This window comes from Anabrus simplex, chromosome 9 (assembly GCF_040414725.1).
Source record: "Anabrus simplex isolate iqAnaSimp1 chromosome 9, ASM4041472v1, whole genome shotgun sequence".
In the NCBI taxonomy this organism is placed as follows: Eukaryota; Metazoa; Arthropoda; class Insecta; order Orthoptera; family Tettigoniidae; genus Anabrus; species Anabrus simplex.
The window spans coordinates 86,891,381-86,910,958 of NC_090273.1; the positions used below are offsets into that span (position 1 = coordinate 86,891,381).

The following is a 19,578-nucleotide window of genomic DNA, read 5'->3' on the forward strand; positions in this document are numbered from 1 at the left end:
GAGTCCCTTGAGGCCGGCTGCTGGAGAAGCTTGGGTGTTCTGGAGAATCACGAAGGGAACGCTGCGTGCTGACGTGTGCCGACTGCGAACGGGGTTCGACGGATTGAGTGAACAGCGGATACTATCCCGACCTGCGAGACTGACATGTAGGCTGTGGACCGTGACAGTGCTAATGAGTGTGGCTGAGTGAGTGTAGTGTAAATAATCGGAGAGAGAGAGAGAGTGTAACATGATAAACTAAGAGAGAGAGAGAGAGAGAGAGAGCGCGCGAACCGTGTAAGTGTGTAACCATGTACGTGTGTAAGTAGTAAGCTCGGCTGTCTGTGTGTGTGTAAATCTGTAATTGTAGTGCTTAGTTAATAAATCTTAGAATAGGACGCTACCAGGTTCTGTACTCATTTATTCATTTATTTACCCCGCCAACACGTCGCAATAAAGAAAATTCAATAAAGTCGGATAACACCTACATCAGATAATGGCAGCTGTTTTAAGTTAATTCGCAATTTCATGGTGTTCTTCACCAACATATTTGTCATATTTTTCGGCGTGTTTTAAAGAATAAGGTCGATGATTGTTAAATTTTTTTTGCTAGTGGTTTTATGTCACACCGACACAGATAGGTCTTATGGCGACGATGGGATAGGAAAGGCCTAGGAGATGGAAGCGGCCAGGGCCTTAATTAAGGTACAGCCCCAGCATTTTCCTGGTGTGAAAATGGGAAACCACGGAAAACCATCCAGTGCTGCCAACAGTGGATTACAAATTCCACTAATCATAGTACCACGGTATAATAAAACACGACAAAATATAACATGCTATTGAAAGCTCGTGCCACAACTAGCGAGTAACAAAGTATTGTCAGCGTGTCCACTGCTGCTTGTTATGAAGCAAGGGTGAGGAAGCGACTGATAGCAGCTGAAGATCTCACTCACCACATCCCTGCATGGGTAAGAGCTAATCTGTCAACATCCCTCTTCGAGGACAAGACTTTGTGACGCTGCGGCATCTGACGGAAACTGGCTGAACTACCAGCACTAGAATTCAGCCGACACTCGTAAATCAATAAGCAGAGCTTTATTAAAATTACAATTAAATATATAAAAAATCAATAATTTTAAAGTATGTTAAAGTAGCCCCTTGGAGAAAAATATAAACTTCCCTGCGGTATAGTTTGCTTCTAATTTGAACACCATCTTGACTTAAAACAAGTTTAGGTAAACCGCGGTTCAGAGCTCAATTTTATATGGAGATTTGTTATTTTAACTACCATTTTATAACTATATTTGCATTTCTTTTTGAAATTCTTTTACACTAATGAAAAGTGTATCACAGACTACTGTACGCTATAAAAACAAAATAATTTTACCTTGTTCCGTTTCCTTATAAAAACTCTTACAAACTTTTGACCCATGTTACAACAACTACTGAGCTGGTGGCCGGCCGTTCCAGCTCCGGCCGCCTCTTAAATGTGAGAATTCCACATCAAAAGATTGTTGGCTTACTAACCTTTCTTGAGCACAAAATTCCAACACGTGGTGAGGTTTCGACAATGCAGTTTTGGAACAAATTTTCACTTCCTTTTCTGACTTCACCAAATTTTATCTATAGCATTTTACCTTACGAACCAGAAGTTGTTGCCTGTTAATCTTTGAAGAACAATTAATGACTGGCCCCAGTTTGCATGGGAGTTGGTTTGAATTTATGATGAAGGTTAAGAGATTTCTTTGTAGACTACATTAGTTATTTTCTGCCTAATGTATGTACATAGCTCAGTATGCCATTTTTCCAAGGTCACTAGTTTTTCTCCATTCCTGCACTTTCACTAAACTATTCATCTCTCTCTCTGGGCTGAGTGGCTCAGATGGTTGAGGTGCTGGCCTTCTGACCCCAACGTGGCAGGTATGTCCTGGCTGAGACTGGTGGAATTTGCAGGTGCTCAAATATGTCATATTATTATTATTATTATTATTATTATTATTATTATTATTATTATTATTATTATTATTATTATTATTCTCTCTCTCTCTTATCTTTCACAGTGATATTGGGAAAACGAGAACGTTCCAACAGTTGAAATTGCCGCCAGATGTAGCTTATTACTTCCCCTTTACAAGAAAAATAAGAGTTCAAACTCAGAATTTCTGAGCACAGCCCGCTAGATCGACGCTGAGCTAACTAGAGTGATGTATTAAGTTGGCCATGCCTTCCACAGGGATACTAAGAAATAAGAACGTTTAGACAGCGGAAATTGACAACAGAAATAGGTTACGAAAACAATACAGTTCATGACCATCATCTTTGAACAGTTTAGAGAAAGTACCTTATATCAGTAAAGTGAATGGATCTTCACAATTTTGGCATATGCAATGACATTACCTCCATTTGTAACCAGAGGATAGAACTCTTGCCACGGTGTTTGTGGAGGTAAATGTAACAAATGTTTCATTGTAGGTATTTCCATGGTAGAGAGAGATTTGAGCGAGGTGGAACTCTTTCTCAGTAAAATCTCTTTTTGGTACAAGCAGCAACATTCACATTGTCTACTGCAATGAATATGATTGAACGTTAGCATGTTCATTTCCAATTTTAAATTACTTTTTGCATAGTCATTTTGGTTGTCATATAGACAGGTTGCATACTAGTGTGGATATAAAAAGGAGGCTTATAAAACATGACCTTGAACACGAACTGCACTAAAAAGGAACCTTATGTGGTGCTCTACCTCTTTAGGCTTACTTGTATGCTGTTTCAACATGGATTTAACCTCAAGATTTCAATTTTGGCTTCACTTAATGATTTGATATATACTTTATGAAGCTGCATATATATGCAAATAATCCACATGCTAATTTTAGGAGTTAGGTTTTATTTACAAGAATTAATCCTATGTAATGACGTACTCCAAAACTGAATAAAATATGTTGTTTTAAGAAACGTATCATCTTCTCATGCTGTTGGGTAGGCAACCCACTCAATCAGAATTGTCAATGGGGATTGCTTGATATTTGTAATTGACTAGTTTCTCGTATGTGTTGTATGAATGTGCTGTTTACCATTGGCTGTACAGGAACGTGATGTGCACGATGCTCGGCAATTACCATTTGTTTTCTGAAGTCTTGTTTTGTTTTTTGCCAGTTGTGGGTACAACTTTCTTTCACATTGTGCTTTCTTCCTGTTCCACTGTTTCCAATGTTGTCTGCATCTTCCAATCTATTGACGCCACACAGACCAATGTCAGACAGCATTATAGTATAACACGATCCATTCTTTGAGGCAAAGCAGTACCATCCTTGTTTCAAATAATGTGTGCGTGCCCAAGTTTTCCTTTGCTAAATTCCAGAAGAAAAAAAATGTGTGCAGAGTATTTGCATATATACAGTAACTGTTTTTCAGTATACTGTTGTTCGAATGTAAAGTTAGATATCTAATATACACCTCTGCACCAAATTGTAGGTAGATATATGGTCTTCTTCACATGATAATTTTATTGCTGACTGAGTAGTAGGTACAATTCGGAAGTGTTACATTTATGTTTCCCGCTGCAATGAGTGTGAATGATTCACCTTTTTTTCCCCTTGCTTCTGTATGTTGTTTCCTTGTCATAGAAATGGAGAAAACTTCAATTTTATTTTAGAAATAGAAGGTCGCTGTGAGTGTTTTGAAGTACCCTGCACTTCTTGGTTGGTTGAATGTCTCTTTTTATTCAGTAGCAGAAGTTTTAAAAAACGTTAACATATCTCATGAATACTGAATAGATTATTGTCATGGTGTTGCAGGAGGAAGAAGGCTATGAAGTTCGAAATGGCAAACGTCGGAGCTGGGATGACGAGTATGTTCTTAAGCGGCAGTTTTCTGCCTTGATTCCTGCATTTGACCCTCGACCAGGCAGGACCAATGTGAATCAGACAACAGACTTGGAAGTGCCACCACCAGGATCTGATGAAAGTAGCAACAATCAAGAAGTAGATTTGATGCCTCAGCCCAAATTGCAACTTGTGCTTCGTGGTCCTAATCTTCCTGGGGTGTGTATAATTCAATTGCAGTGTTCTATATCTGAAATATTATTTAACTTGGTAGTACAATTTTTCAGTAACTAGTGCTTACCGCTTGTATTTTATTTTATGGATTACTGTTTGTATAACTGAGGCAGTAAAGTGGCAGAACACCTCAGCTAACAATAGTTAGTCAATGTAATGTTATAATTTATAATTTTTACAGACTTGGTCATTGTAGGGCATCACATTTTGTTTTCTTCAAGCCTGGTGTTATTAGAGTAACGACCTGCCTTACAATTCCCTTTTCCCGCATTCTTTGAGCGTTGACATTTCCTTCTCATTTCAGTAGTAGTCTTCATAATATTCCTGATCAATAATGGCAATGACCAAGCCGATTTGCAGCTTATTTAAACAATCGCAACCATCACCATCATTATTAGCTAGTTGATTACCTTGACAGCAGAACAGTAGAGGCTATCCCTGTCGGCAATGCTCGCCGTTGATGTACCTGGCAATAAAGTCTTTAAATTCGCAAATATGTCATTTATTATAACTCATAAGGTTGAAATGTATGAGACATAAAAGTTTATCAAGTAGATTTTCTATAATTAATTGTAGTTATACACACTGAAAGGTCCTGCTACTCCATGCCAATATTCAGGCAGGCTGTTCTGCTCAGGTAGGAAACTCTGTTAGCTCACGTGGTACACAGCAGTCGTGACATCTATCGGAGATGAGTGGTAGCAGAAGGAACAAAGCACGTCACGCACAACAAACAATCAATGTAAGGTTATTGTTGATCAATTTTATGGGCTTTGATATTGTAGGCCCTCACATTTAGATTTCTCCCGACTCTGTGATATTAAGGCATCCTATATAAAGTGGGTCCTCTTCCCTCCTTTCATGACTCTCTCTTGTTTTATTCTTCAAGCAATCGTTCCTTCACATTTTTTTCTTTTCATTTTGATAGTCATCTTCACAATTTTCCTTGTTGATACAGGGTGATGACCACACGGTTTTTCACCTTAAGATAATCCCGACGGTAACCACCACCACTGCCAGATAACATGATAGAATAATATTTCCATGTTAGCGATGCTCTCAGAGTTGAATTGAAGTAAGCAATGAAAATCTGAATTCATTAATATCTCTGTTATCACAGTATGGTAAAACTGTACACGACATAAATTATAGTAAATTGTATTCTCTAACTTTTGTTATGTACTATTTATCGATAGAATCATTAATAACATAGGTATCTAAGAATTAATTTTCTTTATTTGAAAGAAATATATTCGCTTTACGTTGCTCTGACACAGATAGGTCTTATTGTGACGAGTTAGGAAAGGACTAGAAGTGGGAAGGAAGCGACCCTGGATTTAATTAAGGTACAGTCCCAGCATTTACCTCGTGCACGAATGGAAAACCATGGAAAACCATCTTCAGAGCTGCCAAGAGTGAAATTAAATTTTCGGCGTTCCTCTACTCTAAAATTTCATCCATGCTGAATAAAATTATTTATAGCCTTGACTGTAGTTGCTTATTCCCCAAATTCACAAACAGAGTTTCATTAAATTCTGTTCACCCATTTTCTCGTGGCTGGGCGTTAATATGAACTACGCAGTGAAAGTCAAATTATATCAATAACTCTTTTTTATCATAAGTGATATTATAAAACTGTGCAAGACATAAATGTTGGAAGTTATATTCTCTAAACTTTTCTGAAGATCTGTACATTTTCTTATAATTGTGATCATTTTCAATCTTATTACGAAGTTTTAAAGAGAAACTTTCACAGAATGCGTGACAGATATTGGTGCAGTTGACTATCTGTATAACAGTATTTTATAAATTGTGTTTTTTGCCCATAGGTTCAAGATGTGGAAGTGGAACTGAATGATCCTAATTGGACCATCTTCCGTGCAGTACAACAGTTAATTCAGATGGCAGACCTTGGGAGTCGACAGGAAAAGCTACGAAGGATCTGGGAACCTACATACACGTGAGTAGTTATTGCTGTTGTGAAGAAATTGCAATTCTTTAATATAGGAAACTTTGGTCCTTTCTATTAGTATATCTTGTCTTCAGATTTAAATTTTTCATTTTCTTAAGTTGAATACACTTGCATAAAAATGAAGGATTCTGGTGAAATACAGTGCTACAATGTTTGTATTTGTACAGTATCATATTATGTTCTCAACATAATCTGTACAAGAATTGGCTCCATAGGTTGTAATTCAGAACTGTAATATACACTGTTATAAATCGTAACTACTGAATTATAAGAGGACTTCACCGTCGTGTTCACAATATCACGTTTATTATTATCAACAACACACATACGTCACGTCACAGACTAAAAAAGGCAACTATACAAATACAAAGAATACATAGATATCTCAATGTTGACGTAACCAATTTCAATCCGCGACATACACAGTGTAACAGTAAGGTACGGCCAAACTTTACAGGACACATTCCTGTCATGTAGAAGTATGTTATATGGACATGGGTTTGGAAACACTTTATTTCTAGATTAGAACTAATTTTCTACAATTTGACATGAAACACACAGGAACAGAACATACCAGCATGCCAGAATCGTGTAGTTTCAAAAACACCTATCTCCAATTTTCACGAAAATGGAGATAAAGATTGATTTGATTTTGCTGTAGGCATGTCCACTATTAGTACGCATCAAAACCCGCTCTAACTGTTCAAAATTCAGTGTCAAAGTACGGGGTTATTTTCATATTCCGCCATCTCCAAAGCCTTGCGCTCGGCCATAGATAACATAACCCGCCATCTCCGCCGGCCAATAGGCCATGCGTCAGGCGCGTGAGGAGCTCTTGGCGCGACAGTGAGAGGAAGCATTTGTGTTGACACAGTAACATTATGTTATTAGGTTCCTCTCTTGTGAGCATAATTGTAGAACTGTATCAGGAACTGCACTTTTAGAATAAGCTTTAGAAAACATGTATTGCTCCATGAAGTTGGCGTGCGTTGTTGCGGATCAGTCGTTCTCCTCTCGCAAAAATGGCCGCAATTCGAATCTCGGCCAATGCACGTTCGATTCCCGAAAGCCCGTACCATTGTGGCTTTGTGCAGCTTCTGATATTACCTTCTATGGTCACGTTGAGAAGTGAACTTCCCTTTCTTTTCGGATGCAGGCCATTCATAAATAACTATGATATTTTAGTAAACATACCCATTCTCGTAAGTGAAGGGGTGTTTATTACACAGGTACTTGTCGGCTGGACCTCCTGTCACACCAATGTGCAACCATAAATCCAAGGCCTACCAGTGCGGAGATATTTCTTTGTTGGATGTGAAGAAGTTTCATTCGGTATTCTACTCTACAGCATCAAAACTGCAGCAGGATAGTTTCATTATCAAGCGTGTTTCCTGTACAGTGGAACCTCGATTATCCGTTCCCGGAAAATACGTTTTCCCGGAATATGCGTTCAAATTACGTGGTCCCGCGAGCATCGTAATTAAATCACGTTGTAAAAGTCCCGCATTATCCGTTCCTCGAAGAAACGATTTCCCAGATCAACCGTCCAGAAATTCCAGTCCCATCAACGCTAAATCCTCGATCAATCATTTTTTAATAAACTGTATCTCACAAAAGGACGGCTATGGCATATTTATGGATCTTGGCGTTAACGCCCCGTCACTGCGATAATTAAAGCAAGTACTGTACCGGTACTGGAAAAGCTATCGGCGGTGAACTTGCATAAGGGACCATCTTAGCATCGCATTCGGGTGGTATTGTTTAGAGAATCTCGGAAAATCATAAAGCAGAGAGTGGCGACAACAATTGCAAGGAGACACGGCGCATTTCGACAGCTCTCCTTGAAGACGGAACAAGTTTCGTCAAATGTTCGCACTTATAAAACGTCCACATTATGTCCAGGGTTAGATGTTTATATTTTTACATTTTTCGATCGTACTGCCGAAGAGGTTTTTGGCACTTTGCTCAGGGCACTGCAGAGTAACTGGGATTTCAGGCAAGAATCGAAACTGCTTCTTAACACAAATTCAGTATTTTTGATATTATCGTACATGATTATGTTAGCGAGACAAAAACACACGTTGCACCTAAATGTAATTTAAAAAAAAGAAAGCCATGGGAGGTCTTGGAATTGCCTATTACCGGTACTGTTTAGGTCCTAATGTAAGACTGGGAATTTTACGTTTTCGTGTTAAAATACCAAAAACCGCAGTCGTTTTATTTGCGCACGTTACATTTTAAATGGTTGGTATAATTTCAAACTCGTACTGACATGTGCAGCGAGCGCGCTTTCCAGATGACCTTAAGGTCACGAATAACCGTAATTTCTGAAGTTTTGATATTTCTTTTATCTTTCCAATTTGATTGGATTTGTGACGCGCAGAACTGAATATAATGCATTCGAGAACTTTTAAGAATCGATACTTACATTCGAAACCATATTTTCGAGTTCAACATAACCTTTAAAAGTCGACGTAGGCCTAATTTGCGCAGTACGAGATTTCCAGAAACTGACTACAAACAGTATACCGGAGACCAAATTACAATGAAAGATTAAGAAATGAACGGATTTTGCATTCATTTTGGGTGCTTTCGTATCTAATGTGCTTTATTTTATTAGATGAGAGAATTAAAAACTACTTGTGGTCGATTGTCGTTTGGCTTAGTGTTGTTAGATTTTTCGAAGAGTTTGGCTAGCCTAACCAAAGTCGCTGAACTGAAAGAAGTTTTCACAGGAAACTGACGAAGATTCCCCTGTAAAACTGAATATAAAGTATCGAGATTTTGAACTCGCGTACCGGTAATTAATGCGGTTTCGTGGTCTAACATGCCCGCCTCTCATCCAGAGGCCCGGGTTCGATTGCGACCAGGTCAGACAATTTTACCTGGATATAAGTCTGGTTCCAGGTCCACTCAGCCTATGTGATTACCTTTAATTGTGGAGCTATCTAATGGTGAGATGGCGACCCCGATCTACAGAGCCAGGAATATCGGCCGAGAGGATTCGTCGCACTGACCATGCGCACCTCATAATCTGGAGTCCTTCGGGCTGAGCAGCGGTCGCTTGGCAGGCAAAGTCCCACTGGGGCTGTAGTTTGGTTTGGTTTAGGAGTTTTGTAAGATTATAATTATACATATTTCATTTTTGTGATGTTTAGCCAAATTGTTGATGGTTTTCATTCATTCCTGGATTTTCCGTTTTCCCGTATTGTACGTTTTATTTTCATGGTCCCTCGAAAAACGGAGAATCGAGGTTTCACTGTATACCAGTGGCGAGACGCAGGTTGGGTAACAGTATCAGATTCGGAAAAGCTCATACATTCAAGTACACTATTCGGAAATGGGATGGAACGATGGTAGTACTTTGCCGAGAAGCATTTATTGGAGCTCTCCTATTGAAGAAGGACAGAATTCAAGGGGTACTAAAGCGTCATTTTGAATTTGGGGGAATGCCTGTGGAGAGAAGAGAGGGAGACAGTAGAAGCTATGGCAATAAACCAATAAACCAAAACGTGAGGCCATCTGTAAATTTATTGAATTGTTTCGTGCTAAAGAGCCGCACTACTGCCATACCAAGTCAGCGGCACGTATGTACCTGCCATGTGAACTAAATATCAAAGAAATGTGGAGACAATACAATACCACTGTTGAACCTGAATTGCATGCAAAGCACACCTTCTTCAGGAAGATCTTGAATTGTAACTATAATATTGGTTTCGGAAGTCCGAAGACTGATGTTTGCTCAACTTGCTCACAACTAGACGAGGAACTAAAAAATTGCACATCGGTACATGCAAAAGTTGCCCTGCAGACCAAGAAACGAGTCCACAAGTTAAAATACAGTGCATTGTATGAATATTTAAGAGAAGAAGATGAGTCTATTTCAGTCTGTTTCCTTTGATTGTCAGAAGAACATGATATTGCCCAAGCTAAATGACCAAAGTGCTTACTTCAGCAGGCAAATAAATGTGTACAACTTCACTGTAGTGTTTGGAAGCTCTAAGACGTCACTGATGCACAAAAATGTGATGATCTATTCATGGAATGAAGCTGACTTTCGTAGAGGTCCAAATGAAATTGCAAGTTGTTTGTTTCATGCTCTTAACAGCATTGATCTGTCACAAAAAAAAAATCCGTACACCTATTTGCAGGCGGATGCGGTGGACAAAATAAAAATAGTATTCTTGTGGGTATGGTTAGTAAGTGGCTTCTATATGCACCTGTGAATGTGAAAGAAGTTGAAATTTACTTTCCTGTAGTTGGTCATTCGTTTTTACCACCCGACAGGGTGTTTGCACGTATGGAGAAAGTTGTTCGAAAAAGAGAAGTTATCCTTAAGCCAGAGGTATACAACAATATTTTCAGTGGACATGGGAAGCTTCTCCAGCCTGGTTGTGAAGTACCAATATTTGACTGGAAGACTGCTGTTCGAGGTGTTTTGAAACCTGTCGGCTCGTGGCATTTTCAGTTCAGTCCTGTGAAAAGAATTTTTCTAAAAAGGAAGAAAAGCAATATATTGGTACAAAGGGAAGTTGCTTACCGTTGCACATTTGGCCAGCCAAAGAGTGTGTTAAGGAGAGGCAAAAACTTTTCTGGACTGGTTCCACAGTTAATCGAAAAAGGCAATGTTCCATTAAACATTGCAAAAGTGAAGGATGTGTGCAGATTGGTTGAGAAACATTATGGGGCTAGATGAACGGAGCTTGCAGATCTCCAGTTTTATGTTTTGCTGGAAACATGACAGGCTGAACATCGTTGCAGTACGACAGAAGAGCAAGATGAAGAAGAATACTGTGAACCAAGAGATGATTCCGTATCCTTGTTGTATTAGATTGCAATAATATGATTGTTTTTATTCTTCAGAGACAAAAGCATTCCATATTCTCAATGAACATTTAAACATTTTATACTGTATTTCATGTTTGCAATTCGTTTTCCATGTTAGTGTGCTACATAGATGTTAGTAAGTGAAGTAAACATAGTTTCTTTGAGCATTAGACAGTAAGAATATGTTTGCGATATCCATGTTTACTTTCAAACCCCGCCATGTCCACTTATGACTTTCAAAACCCCCTATGTTCAAGATAAATATTGCCCTAGTACAAAAATGTAGGGATGAAACTCCATACATTTTGTATATTTTGTTCAGTATGAGCTAATTAAAGTAAAAGTAAAGAAAATGTTAAAAAGGAGTGTAAATGCAGTCATGGCAGTTTTTTGCCCTTCCTAAAAAACTGATTTTCTTGGAGATAGGGGGTTTTGAAACTACACGATTCACCACATGAAACTCTTTTGTACATGAAATGTTCAAAATACCCTCTGTTAGCAGCGATACTTGCATCATCTTGCCATCATACTGAATCAGCAACCTCTATATCAGAGGCAGAGAGTAGGTAACTCATCACAGTCTGCCCATTTCAAGTGAGCGTGTGGGTTGGTTGTTTTTTGTGATGAAGCTAGGTATATTCAACCACTGTGGCTCAAAGTATCTCTATCAGTGATGTTATATAAGAGGAAGTCATTGGAGGACCCCATATAGAACAAACTCGGATGAGATTGTCCCCATGCTGTGCATGTGCCGTAAGGTCAGATGGATGTTTTGAACGTTCCAGCAATCTGACAGTAGAGGGCATCTAAGGAGTAAATCACCATGAGATTATTTGTCCATAACTGCCAGGATACACTCCTAGAGTTAAGTAGAATCCCTGCTAATAGCCAGAGATAACCAAAGGAATGACCCATTGTACTCTAAACACTGGGATGTAGTAATAGGAATCAACAGCAAAGACATTCTAATGCTAGTGTATTATTATAGTTTTTACTAAGCAGGATAAAAGAAATAAGTTAACAAAACTTCAGTATTTGCATTGTGTGGTACTGTATACCAGGAGAGCCATGTGGTGCATGAGGATGATGAAGATGATACTTTGTCATACGGCCGGCCTCAAATGAGGACAGTTGAGATAAATATTTTTTCTCGTGATCTGTTGTTGGGAGCGTGCGATTATCAATAGTTGATCAACAGTAGTAATTCACGTCAGTAGTGGTAATGTACATATGGTACAGATATAATATAGTATAGAATTTGTAAATATGTATACCTTGAGCAAAAAGGTTGTAGAAAAAGAGACACAGATGATAATAATAATAATAATAATAATAATAATAATAATAATAATAATAATAATTGAACGATGGAAATGCGCAGTAAGAAGGAGCTAGGCCAAGAAATGAAAGAATATAGGAACAAGAGAAAACCAAAGATTAACAATATAAATAAGATATATTTAACAATAAACAAATAAATAATGAAACCTTTTGCAACGAGATAATAAATCGAAGACCAAAGTTTTATAGATAGTGAATTATATAGAGCAAACCTGAGAAGATAAGAAAAATGTGCCACATTTACAATATAGTATATCAGAAATGTATCCAAAAAAACCTTATGATTAAATACAAGCGTACAATGAAGAATATAAGAGCTGAATAAAAAAAAAGGAGCAAAACCTGAAAGAAAAGAAATGCGGAAGGTAGGGTAAGGATTGAACTGGGGAAAGGATTTTCTTCACCGGTGTGTCTATGCTGCGGGATCTGTTATTATGATATCTATAATACAAAGTACAATACGTCCAAGGAGGCAGACGATGGCATTACACTTTTTACATAGTCCGTAGCGCAGTTCAGGATTGAAAGGTTTTTGCAGAAATAAAGTCTCACATATGTGACTTGGAAATACAAATTTAAGCCAGCAGAAGAAAAGTTCAGCTGTGGCAGATGGCCCAATAGAAAATTTAATGTCCAAATAACATAATAGGTAGGGAATATACGTAGTATAAGCAGAAATCGTAACACTGTAAATCATGTCTTGATATTTTCAAGAAAGCAAAATTGTATAGCCTAAGTTTTAAGTATCTGTCTATTCCGAATGTACAAACAAATCGGTCACAAACATGATTTTCTCAACAAACTCATTTGCTGTCTTCTGACAGATTGTGGGTGATCTCCATCTGCAGGTATTGAATTGTAGAAGTTCCACAGTGATGGAGAAATATGGGGGAGTAACCGCAGGGAATGACTTTTCTTTTCTATTGATAGGGCATTGAACTGATGTATACTCCCTGCCTTATAAGTGCATACACTAAGGGCACAACCTTACTCTTTCTCCCCTGTTAATTAATACTGAAGGCAGTGATTTGTAGTTATTTTTTAACGGTTTGGTTCGACTCTACTTGCCGATACGATGTCTTACTGTTAATCCTGCACGTTGGCACTGGAATGCAGTTAGGATGTAAGAAGCAAGAAAAATCTGCAAGAACTTCTACAAAAGGGAAGCAACATTACCTCCTTTATAAAGATCAGTTCAATGGAAATGGAAGGAAATTTCGTTATCAACCTAACTTAACCTAGTTGTGTTATAGATATTTGTCTTTTACTGCAGATTTTTGCATGATAAATTTCACAGTGTTCAATTCACACACACAATTTTCATTTGGCTGATGAAATCTCTTATTTTTTGCCAGAACGTGTGATGAAAACCATGTGTTGCATATCGCGTTATTACGTGTCGAAGCTCATAATTTGTTTCCAGTCATCCGTCATTGTGGCGTCTGTTGAATAAAAGTCGTTCCAGATATAGCTGCGTTTTTCTATTAGAATTTGGAATGTGTTCTCGTAGGCCTTAGTGTGTTTGGCAGGTTTATCTGGTTTCACACAAGTCCAACAAGTAATAGCAAATTTCAAGAAGGGAGCTGAATTATTTACACCAGGCAAGCACCGATGAATACGGTTGTAGTACATACATCCATTACATACATTATCATTATAGACTGTTATGCCTTTCAGCGTTCAGTCTGCAAGCCTCTGTGAATTTACTAAACGTCGCCACAATCCTCGATTTTCAACTAGTGTTGTGGCCTCATTTAGTTCTATACCTCTTATCTTTAAATTGTTAGAAACAGAGTCTAACCATCGTCGTCTTGGTCTCCCTCTACTTCTCTTACCCTCCATAGCAGAGTCCATTATTCTCCTAGGTAGCCTATCCTCCTCCATTCTTCTCACATGACCCCACCACCGAAGCCGGTTTATGCGTACAGCTTCATCTATCAAGTTCATTCCCAAATTAGCCTTTATCTCCTCATTCCGAGTACCATCCTGCCATTGTTCCCACCTGTTTGTACCAGCAATCATTCTTGCTACTTTCATGTCTGTTACTTCTAACTTATGAATAACATATCCTGAGTCCACCCAGCTTTCACTCCCGTAAAGCAAAGTTGGTCTGAAAACAGACCGATGTAACAATATTTTAGTCTGGGAGCTGACTTCCTTCTTACAGAATCCTGTTGATCGCAACTGCGAGCTCACTGCATTAGCTTTACGACACCTTGATTCAATCTCACTTACTATATTACCATCCTGGGAGAATACACAACCTAAATATTTGAAATTATTAACCTCTTCTAGCCTTGTAACACCAATCTGACATTCAATTCTGTTGAATTTCTTACCTACTGACATCAATTTAGTCTTCGAGAGGCTAATTTTCGTACCATACTTATTGCACCTATTTTCAAGTTCCAAGATATTACACTGCAGGCTTTCGGCACAATCTGCCATTAAGACCAAGTCGTCAGCATAGGCCAGACTGCTTATTACATTTCCACCTAACTGAATCCCTCCCTGCCATTTTATACCTTTCAGCAGATGATCCATGTAAACTACGAACAGCAAAGGTGAAAGATTACAGCCTTGTCTAACCCCTGTAAGTACCCTGAACCAAGAACTCATTCTACCATCAATTCTCACTGATGCCCAATTGTCAACATAAATACCTTTGATTGATTTTCATAATCTACATTTAATTCCATAGTCCCCAAGTATAGCGAACATCTTCTCCCTCGGTACCCTGTCGTATGCTTTCTCTAGATCTACGAAACATAAACACAACTGCCTATTCCTCTCGTAGCATTTTTCAGTTACCTGGCGTATACTGAAAATCTGATCCTGACAGCCTCTCTGTGGTCTGAAACCACACTGGGTTTCGCCCAACTTCCTCTCAACGACTGATTGCACCCTCGCTTCCAAGATGCCAGTGAATACTTTGCCTGGTATACTAATCAATGAGATACCTCGATAGTTGTTGCATTCCTTCCTGTTCCCTTGCTTATAGATCGGTGCAATTACTGCTTTTGTCCAATCTGAAGGTACCTTACCAACACTCCATGCTAATTTTACTACTCTATGAAGCCATTTCATCCCTGCCTTCCCACTATACTTCACCATTTCAGGTCTGATTTCATCTATTCCTGCTGCTTTATGACAGTGTAGTTCATTTACCATCCTTTCCACTTTCTCAAGCGTAATTTCACCAACATCATTTTCTTCCTCCCCATGAGCTTGGTTGTTCGCGACACCACCTTTTACGTTGAGAAGATTTTCGAAATATTCCCTCCACCTCTCCAGTGATTCCCTGGGATCTATTATGAGTTCACCTGAATTACTCAAAACACTGTTCATTTCCTTTTTCCCCTCCCTTCCTAAGATTCTTTATTACTGTCCAGAAAGGTTTCCCTGCTGCTTGACCTAGCCTTTCCAGGTTGTTACCAAAATCTTCCCATGACTTCTTTTTGGATTCAATAACTATTTGTTTTGCTCTGTTTCTTTCATCAACGTACAAATCTCTGTCTGCCTTGGCCCTTGTTTGGAGCCATTTCTGATAAGCCTTCTTTTTACGTTTACAAGCTGCTCTCACTTCATCATTCCACCAAGATGTTCGGCTTTTCCCATCTTTACACACAGTTGTTCCTAGGCATTCCCTTGCTGTTTCTACCACAGCATCCCTGTATGCCACCCATTCACTTTCTATATCCTGAACCTCCTTACTGTCTACTGTTTGAAACTTCTCACTAATAATATCCATGTACTTCTGTCTAGTTTCCTCGTCCTGGAGATTTTCAACCCTTATTCGTTTGCAGACAGATGTCACTTTCTCTACCCTAGGCCTAGAGATACTTAGTTCACTACAGATCAGATAGTGGTCTGTATCATCGAAAAATCCGCAGAAAACTCGTACATTCCTAACAGATTTCCTGAATTCGAAGTCTGTTAAGATATAGTCTATTATGGATCTGGTACCTCTAGCCTCCCATGTGTAGCGGTGAATAGCCTTATGCTTGAAGAATGTATTCGTAACAGCTAAACCCATACTAGCACAGAAGTCCAGCAAACGCTTCCCATTCCCATTAGCTTCCATATCTTCCCCACATTTACCAATCACCCTTTCGTATCCTTCAGTTCTATTCCCAACTCTCGCGTTGAAATCGCCCATTAGCACTATTCTATCCTTGCTGTTGACCCTGACCACGATGTCACTCAATGCTTCATAAAACTTGTCAACTTCATCCTCATCTGCACCCTCACATGGTGAATACACGGACACAATTCTTGTCCTAATTCCTGCAACTGACAAATCTACCCACATCATTCGCTCATTTACGTGCGTAACAGAAACTATGATGCGTGCAATGGTATTCCTGATAAAGAGCCCTACCCCAGACTCTGCCCTTCCCTTTCTAACACCCGTCAAGTACACTTTATAATCTCCTATATCTTCCTCGTTATCTCCCCTTACCCGAATATCACTTACCCCTAGCACATCCAAATGCATCCTCTTTGCTGACTCAGCCAGTTCTACTTTCTTTCTTCCGTAAGCCCCATTAATATTGATAGCTCCCCATCGAATTCCGTTTCGTTCGCCAAGTTGTTTCCAAGGAGTCCCTTGCCTGTCAAATGAGAGTGGGACTCCGATACTCCCATAGGTCCGAGGCTTGCTTAAAGTGTTCTGAGCTCGGTAAATTCATGAAGCAGGATGCTACCCTACTTGCACATAGTCCAAGTGAGGATCTCTCCTCTAACGGGTGATGGACCACCGGTGAATTGTATAGTCCTAGCCGCCTGAGCACAAGGAGGGCCACGACTCAGAATATGTCCGAGATGCCCACTCCCATTCCATAGCAACTGGTATCCCAACTCTCAGGACCACTTACTAGGCCACTCAGGCGTTTCCCATGGTTCACGAACTAGGACGTGACTACAGTAATCCACAAACATGAACCATCGGTTATAGTAATGCATATATAAAAATAAAGGCAGAAGTATATAACGCTAAATTAAATGAGGATGAGAGAGATTGTTTATTTCCTTAATTCCTCACTGAGCTTGAAAACCGACTTAATTATGAATATCTTTATTGATCATGTACTTGGGTAAGCGAACCTCCATTATTGATACTTCCATTGAGGTTAGTTTGTTGAGGGTTATCTCTCTTGATTTCAATATGTAACTAGTTGAGTTGGCAGCAGTGATGAGCCATTATAAAAAAGAGAATAAGGCAGCAATACTGGCTTTTTAGTGTATAGCCTTATGTGACGAGTACCATACCCTTGGGGCAAAGACAGTACAAAACCTCCTTTCTCTCTCTTTTTGAAGGAAATACATTTAAATTCCTCTTATTTACTCAGGGACACCTTGTGTGACATTTCCCTCTTCACTGCTCGTTGAACTACTCTATTTGTCAACAAAGTTTTATAAAGAGCTGAAAAATCATAAAATTATTGTTGCTCTATCTGTCTCTGTCTCATGGAACTATTGCTCTACAGGAGCAAACAGTGTGGATAGCTAACAGTAGCTCATTGCACTCGTGAATTTTTATATATATATATATATATATAAAATAACTTGGTCCTGACTGACTGACTGATTCATCATCGCCGAGCCAAAACTACTGGACATAGAGAAATGAAATTTTGGGGATACATTCATATTAACATGTAGGTGCTCGCTAAGGGAAGATTTTTGGATATTCCATCGCTAAGGGGGTGAAAAGGGGGGTTAATATTTAAAATGAGGATATCTATATCTCAAAAACTTAAAGGTTTAGAGTAATACAAATTGGTATTTGGAATCTCCTTTTAAAATAATTTTTTTTGTTTTCGAAGAACCCCATGAAGCAGGTGAAAGGGGGGCGGGGGGAGTGTCTGAACACCTTTTATGAGGAGACTTATATCTCAAGAACTGAAGATGTTACGGTCATGAAAATTTAAATTTGGAACCTCCTTTAAAAATAAACAAACACATATTTTTTGTTTTTGGAAAATCAAATAGTGGTTGAAAAGGGGGGGGGGGGGGGAGAATTTTTAAAATGTTTGTATCTATATCTCGAAACTGTAAAAGTTTACAGATGTAGAAATTTGTATTTAGAATCTCCTTTCAAAATAAAAGAACAAATATTTTGTTTTCGGAAAATCCCAATATGAGGGGTGAAAAGGAGTGAAAAATGGGTTGAATGCCTTTAATGAGGATACTTATATCTCAGAAACTGAAGATATTACAGACCTGAAAAAAGATATTTGGGATCTCCTTTAGAAATAAAGAAACATGTACTTTTTGTTTTTGGAAAATCCAAATAATGGAGGGTTGAAAGGGGGGGGGGGTGAATTTTTAAAATGAGTGTATATATATCTCAAAACTTTTAAAGATTACAGATGTAAAAATTGGTACCTAGAATCACCTTTAAAAATAAAGAAACGTGCATTTTTTTTAAAATCCCAATAGGAGGTGTGAAAAGGGGTGAAAAAGGGTTGAATGCCTTTACTAAGGATCCTTATATCTCAGAAACTGAAGATGTTACAGACCTGAAAATCGGTATTTGGGATCTCCTTTAAAAATAAAGAAACGTGTGTTTTTTGTTTTTGGAAAGCCCAAATAGTGGGGGATCAAAGGAGGGGGTGCATTTAAAAATGAGTGTATCTATATCTCAAAACTTTTAAAAGTTTGCAGATGTAAAAATTGATATTTAGAATCTCTTTTAAAAATAAAAGAACACATATTTTTTGTTTTCTGTAAATCCCAATAGCATACCTGCCAACCCTTCCGTTTTACCCGGAAACTTTCCGTTTTTTAACTCGTCTTCCGATTTTCCGATTTATTTTTAATTCTTCCTATTTTTGACCAATATAACCTCCAGTACAGTCAATACTCTTTCCCTAGGTTAAAGGATACATTCTTATGTGCTTGTGTAATTTACCCAACCTAATTTTCAAGCATTTTTATTTGATGCTTTATTTCGTGAGTCCGTCGCGTTCGTGTATCGTGTTTCCAGCTCTCTACAGCAGCATGTGTGCTTTACGGCTGGGGATTCGGGACGACAATCGTCCTACAAGCAAGAGAGGCTAGCGAGCGCTAGCGACTCAGTTAATCGGGACGAAAGAACGGGTTTCTTATCGTGTGGTTCGCACACTATTAACATCGTTTCTGTGCGTAATTTCGTTGGAAGTGTATGCCACGTGTTTTTTCTAGCGGTTATATGCTTTTCTCCGTGTCAAAGTTGTATGTTAATAATATATGAGCATGCCAATCTGTCCTGTACGTGCTAGTTTCGCGTATCGGTACTTCACTGCATTTTTGTTTATTCTTACTTAATAATTTTAATGAGTTGAATGTATTTCAGGGAGTTGTGTTGGTGACAGTTTCTGGTATTTTCTCTTCACGTTATGGCTACAAAACATAACA

The 19,578-nt window shown here is 38.6% G+C and overlaps 1 protein-coding gene across 7 annotated transcripts in view; it reads left to right on the plus strand.

Annotated features, from left to right (window-relative positions):
- The window catches only part of Ufd4 (ubiquitin fusion-degradation 4-like), a 716,632-nt gene that overhangs the window by 627,517 nt on the left and 69,537 nt on the right, over positions 1-19,578 (plus strand). For all 7 annotated transcript variants that reach the window (XM_067153526.2, XM_067153530.2, XM_067153527.2 and 4 more), the window contains 2 exons: positions 3,777-4,022; positions 5,867-5,997. In XM_067153526.2, coding sequence (XP_067009627.1) covers positions 3,777-4,022; positions 5,867-5,997 — 377 coding nt within the window. The remainder of the gene's footprint in view (positions 1-3,776; positions 4,023-5,866; positions 5,998-19,578) is intronic.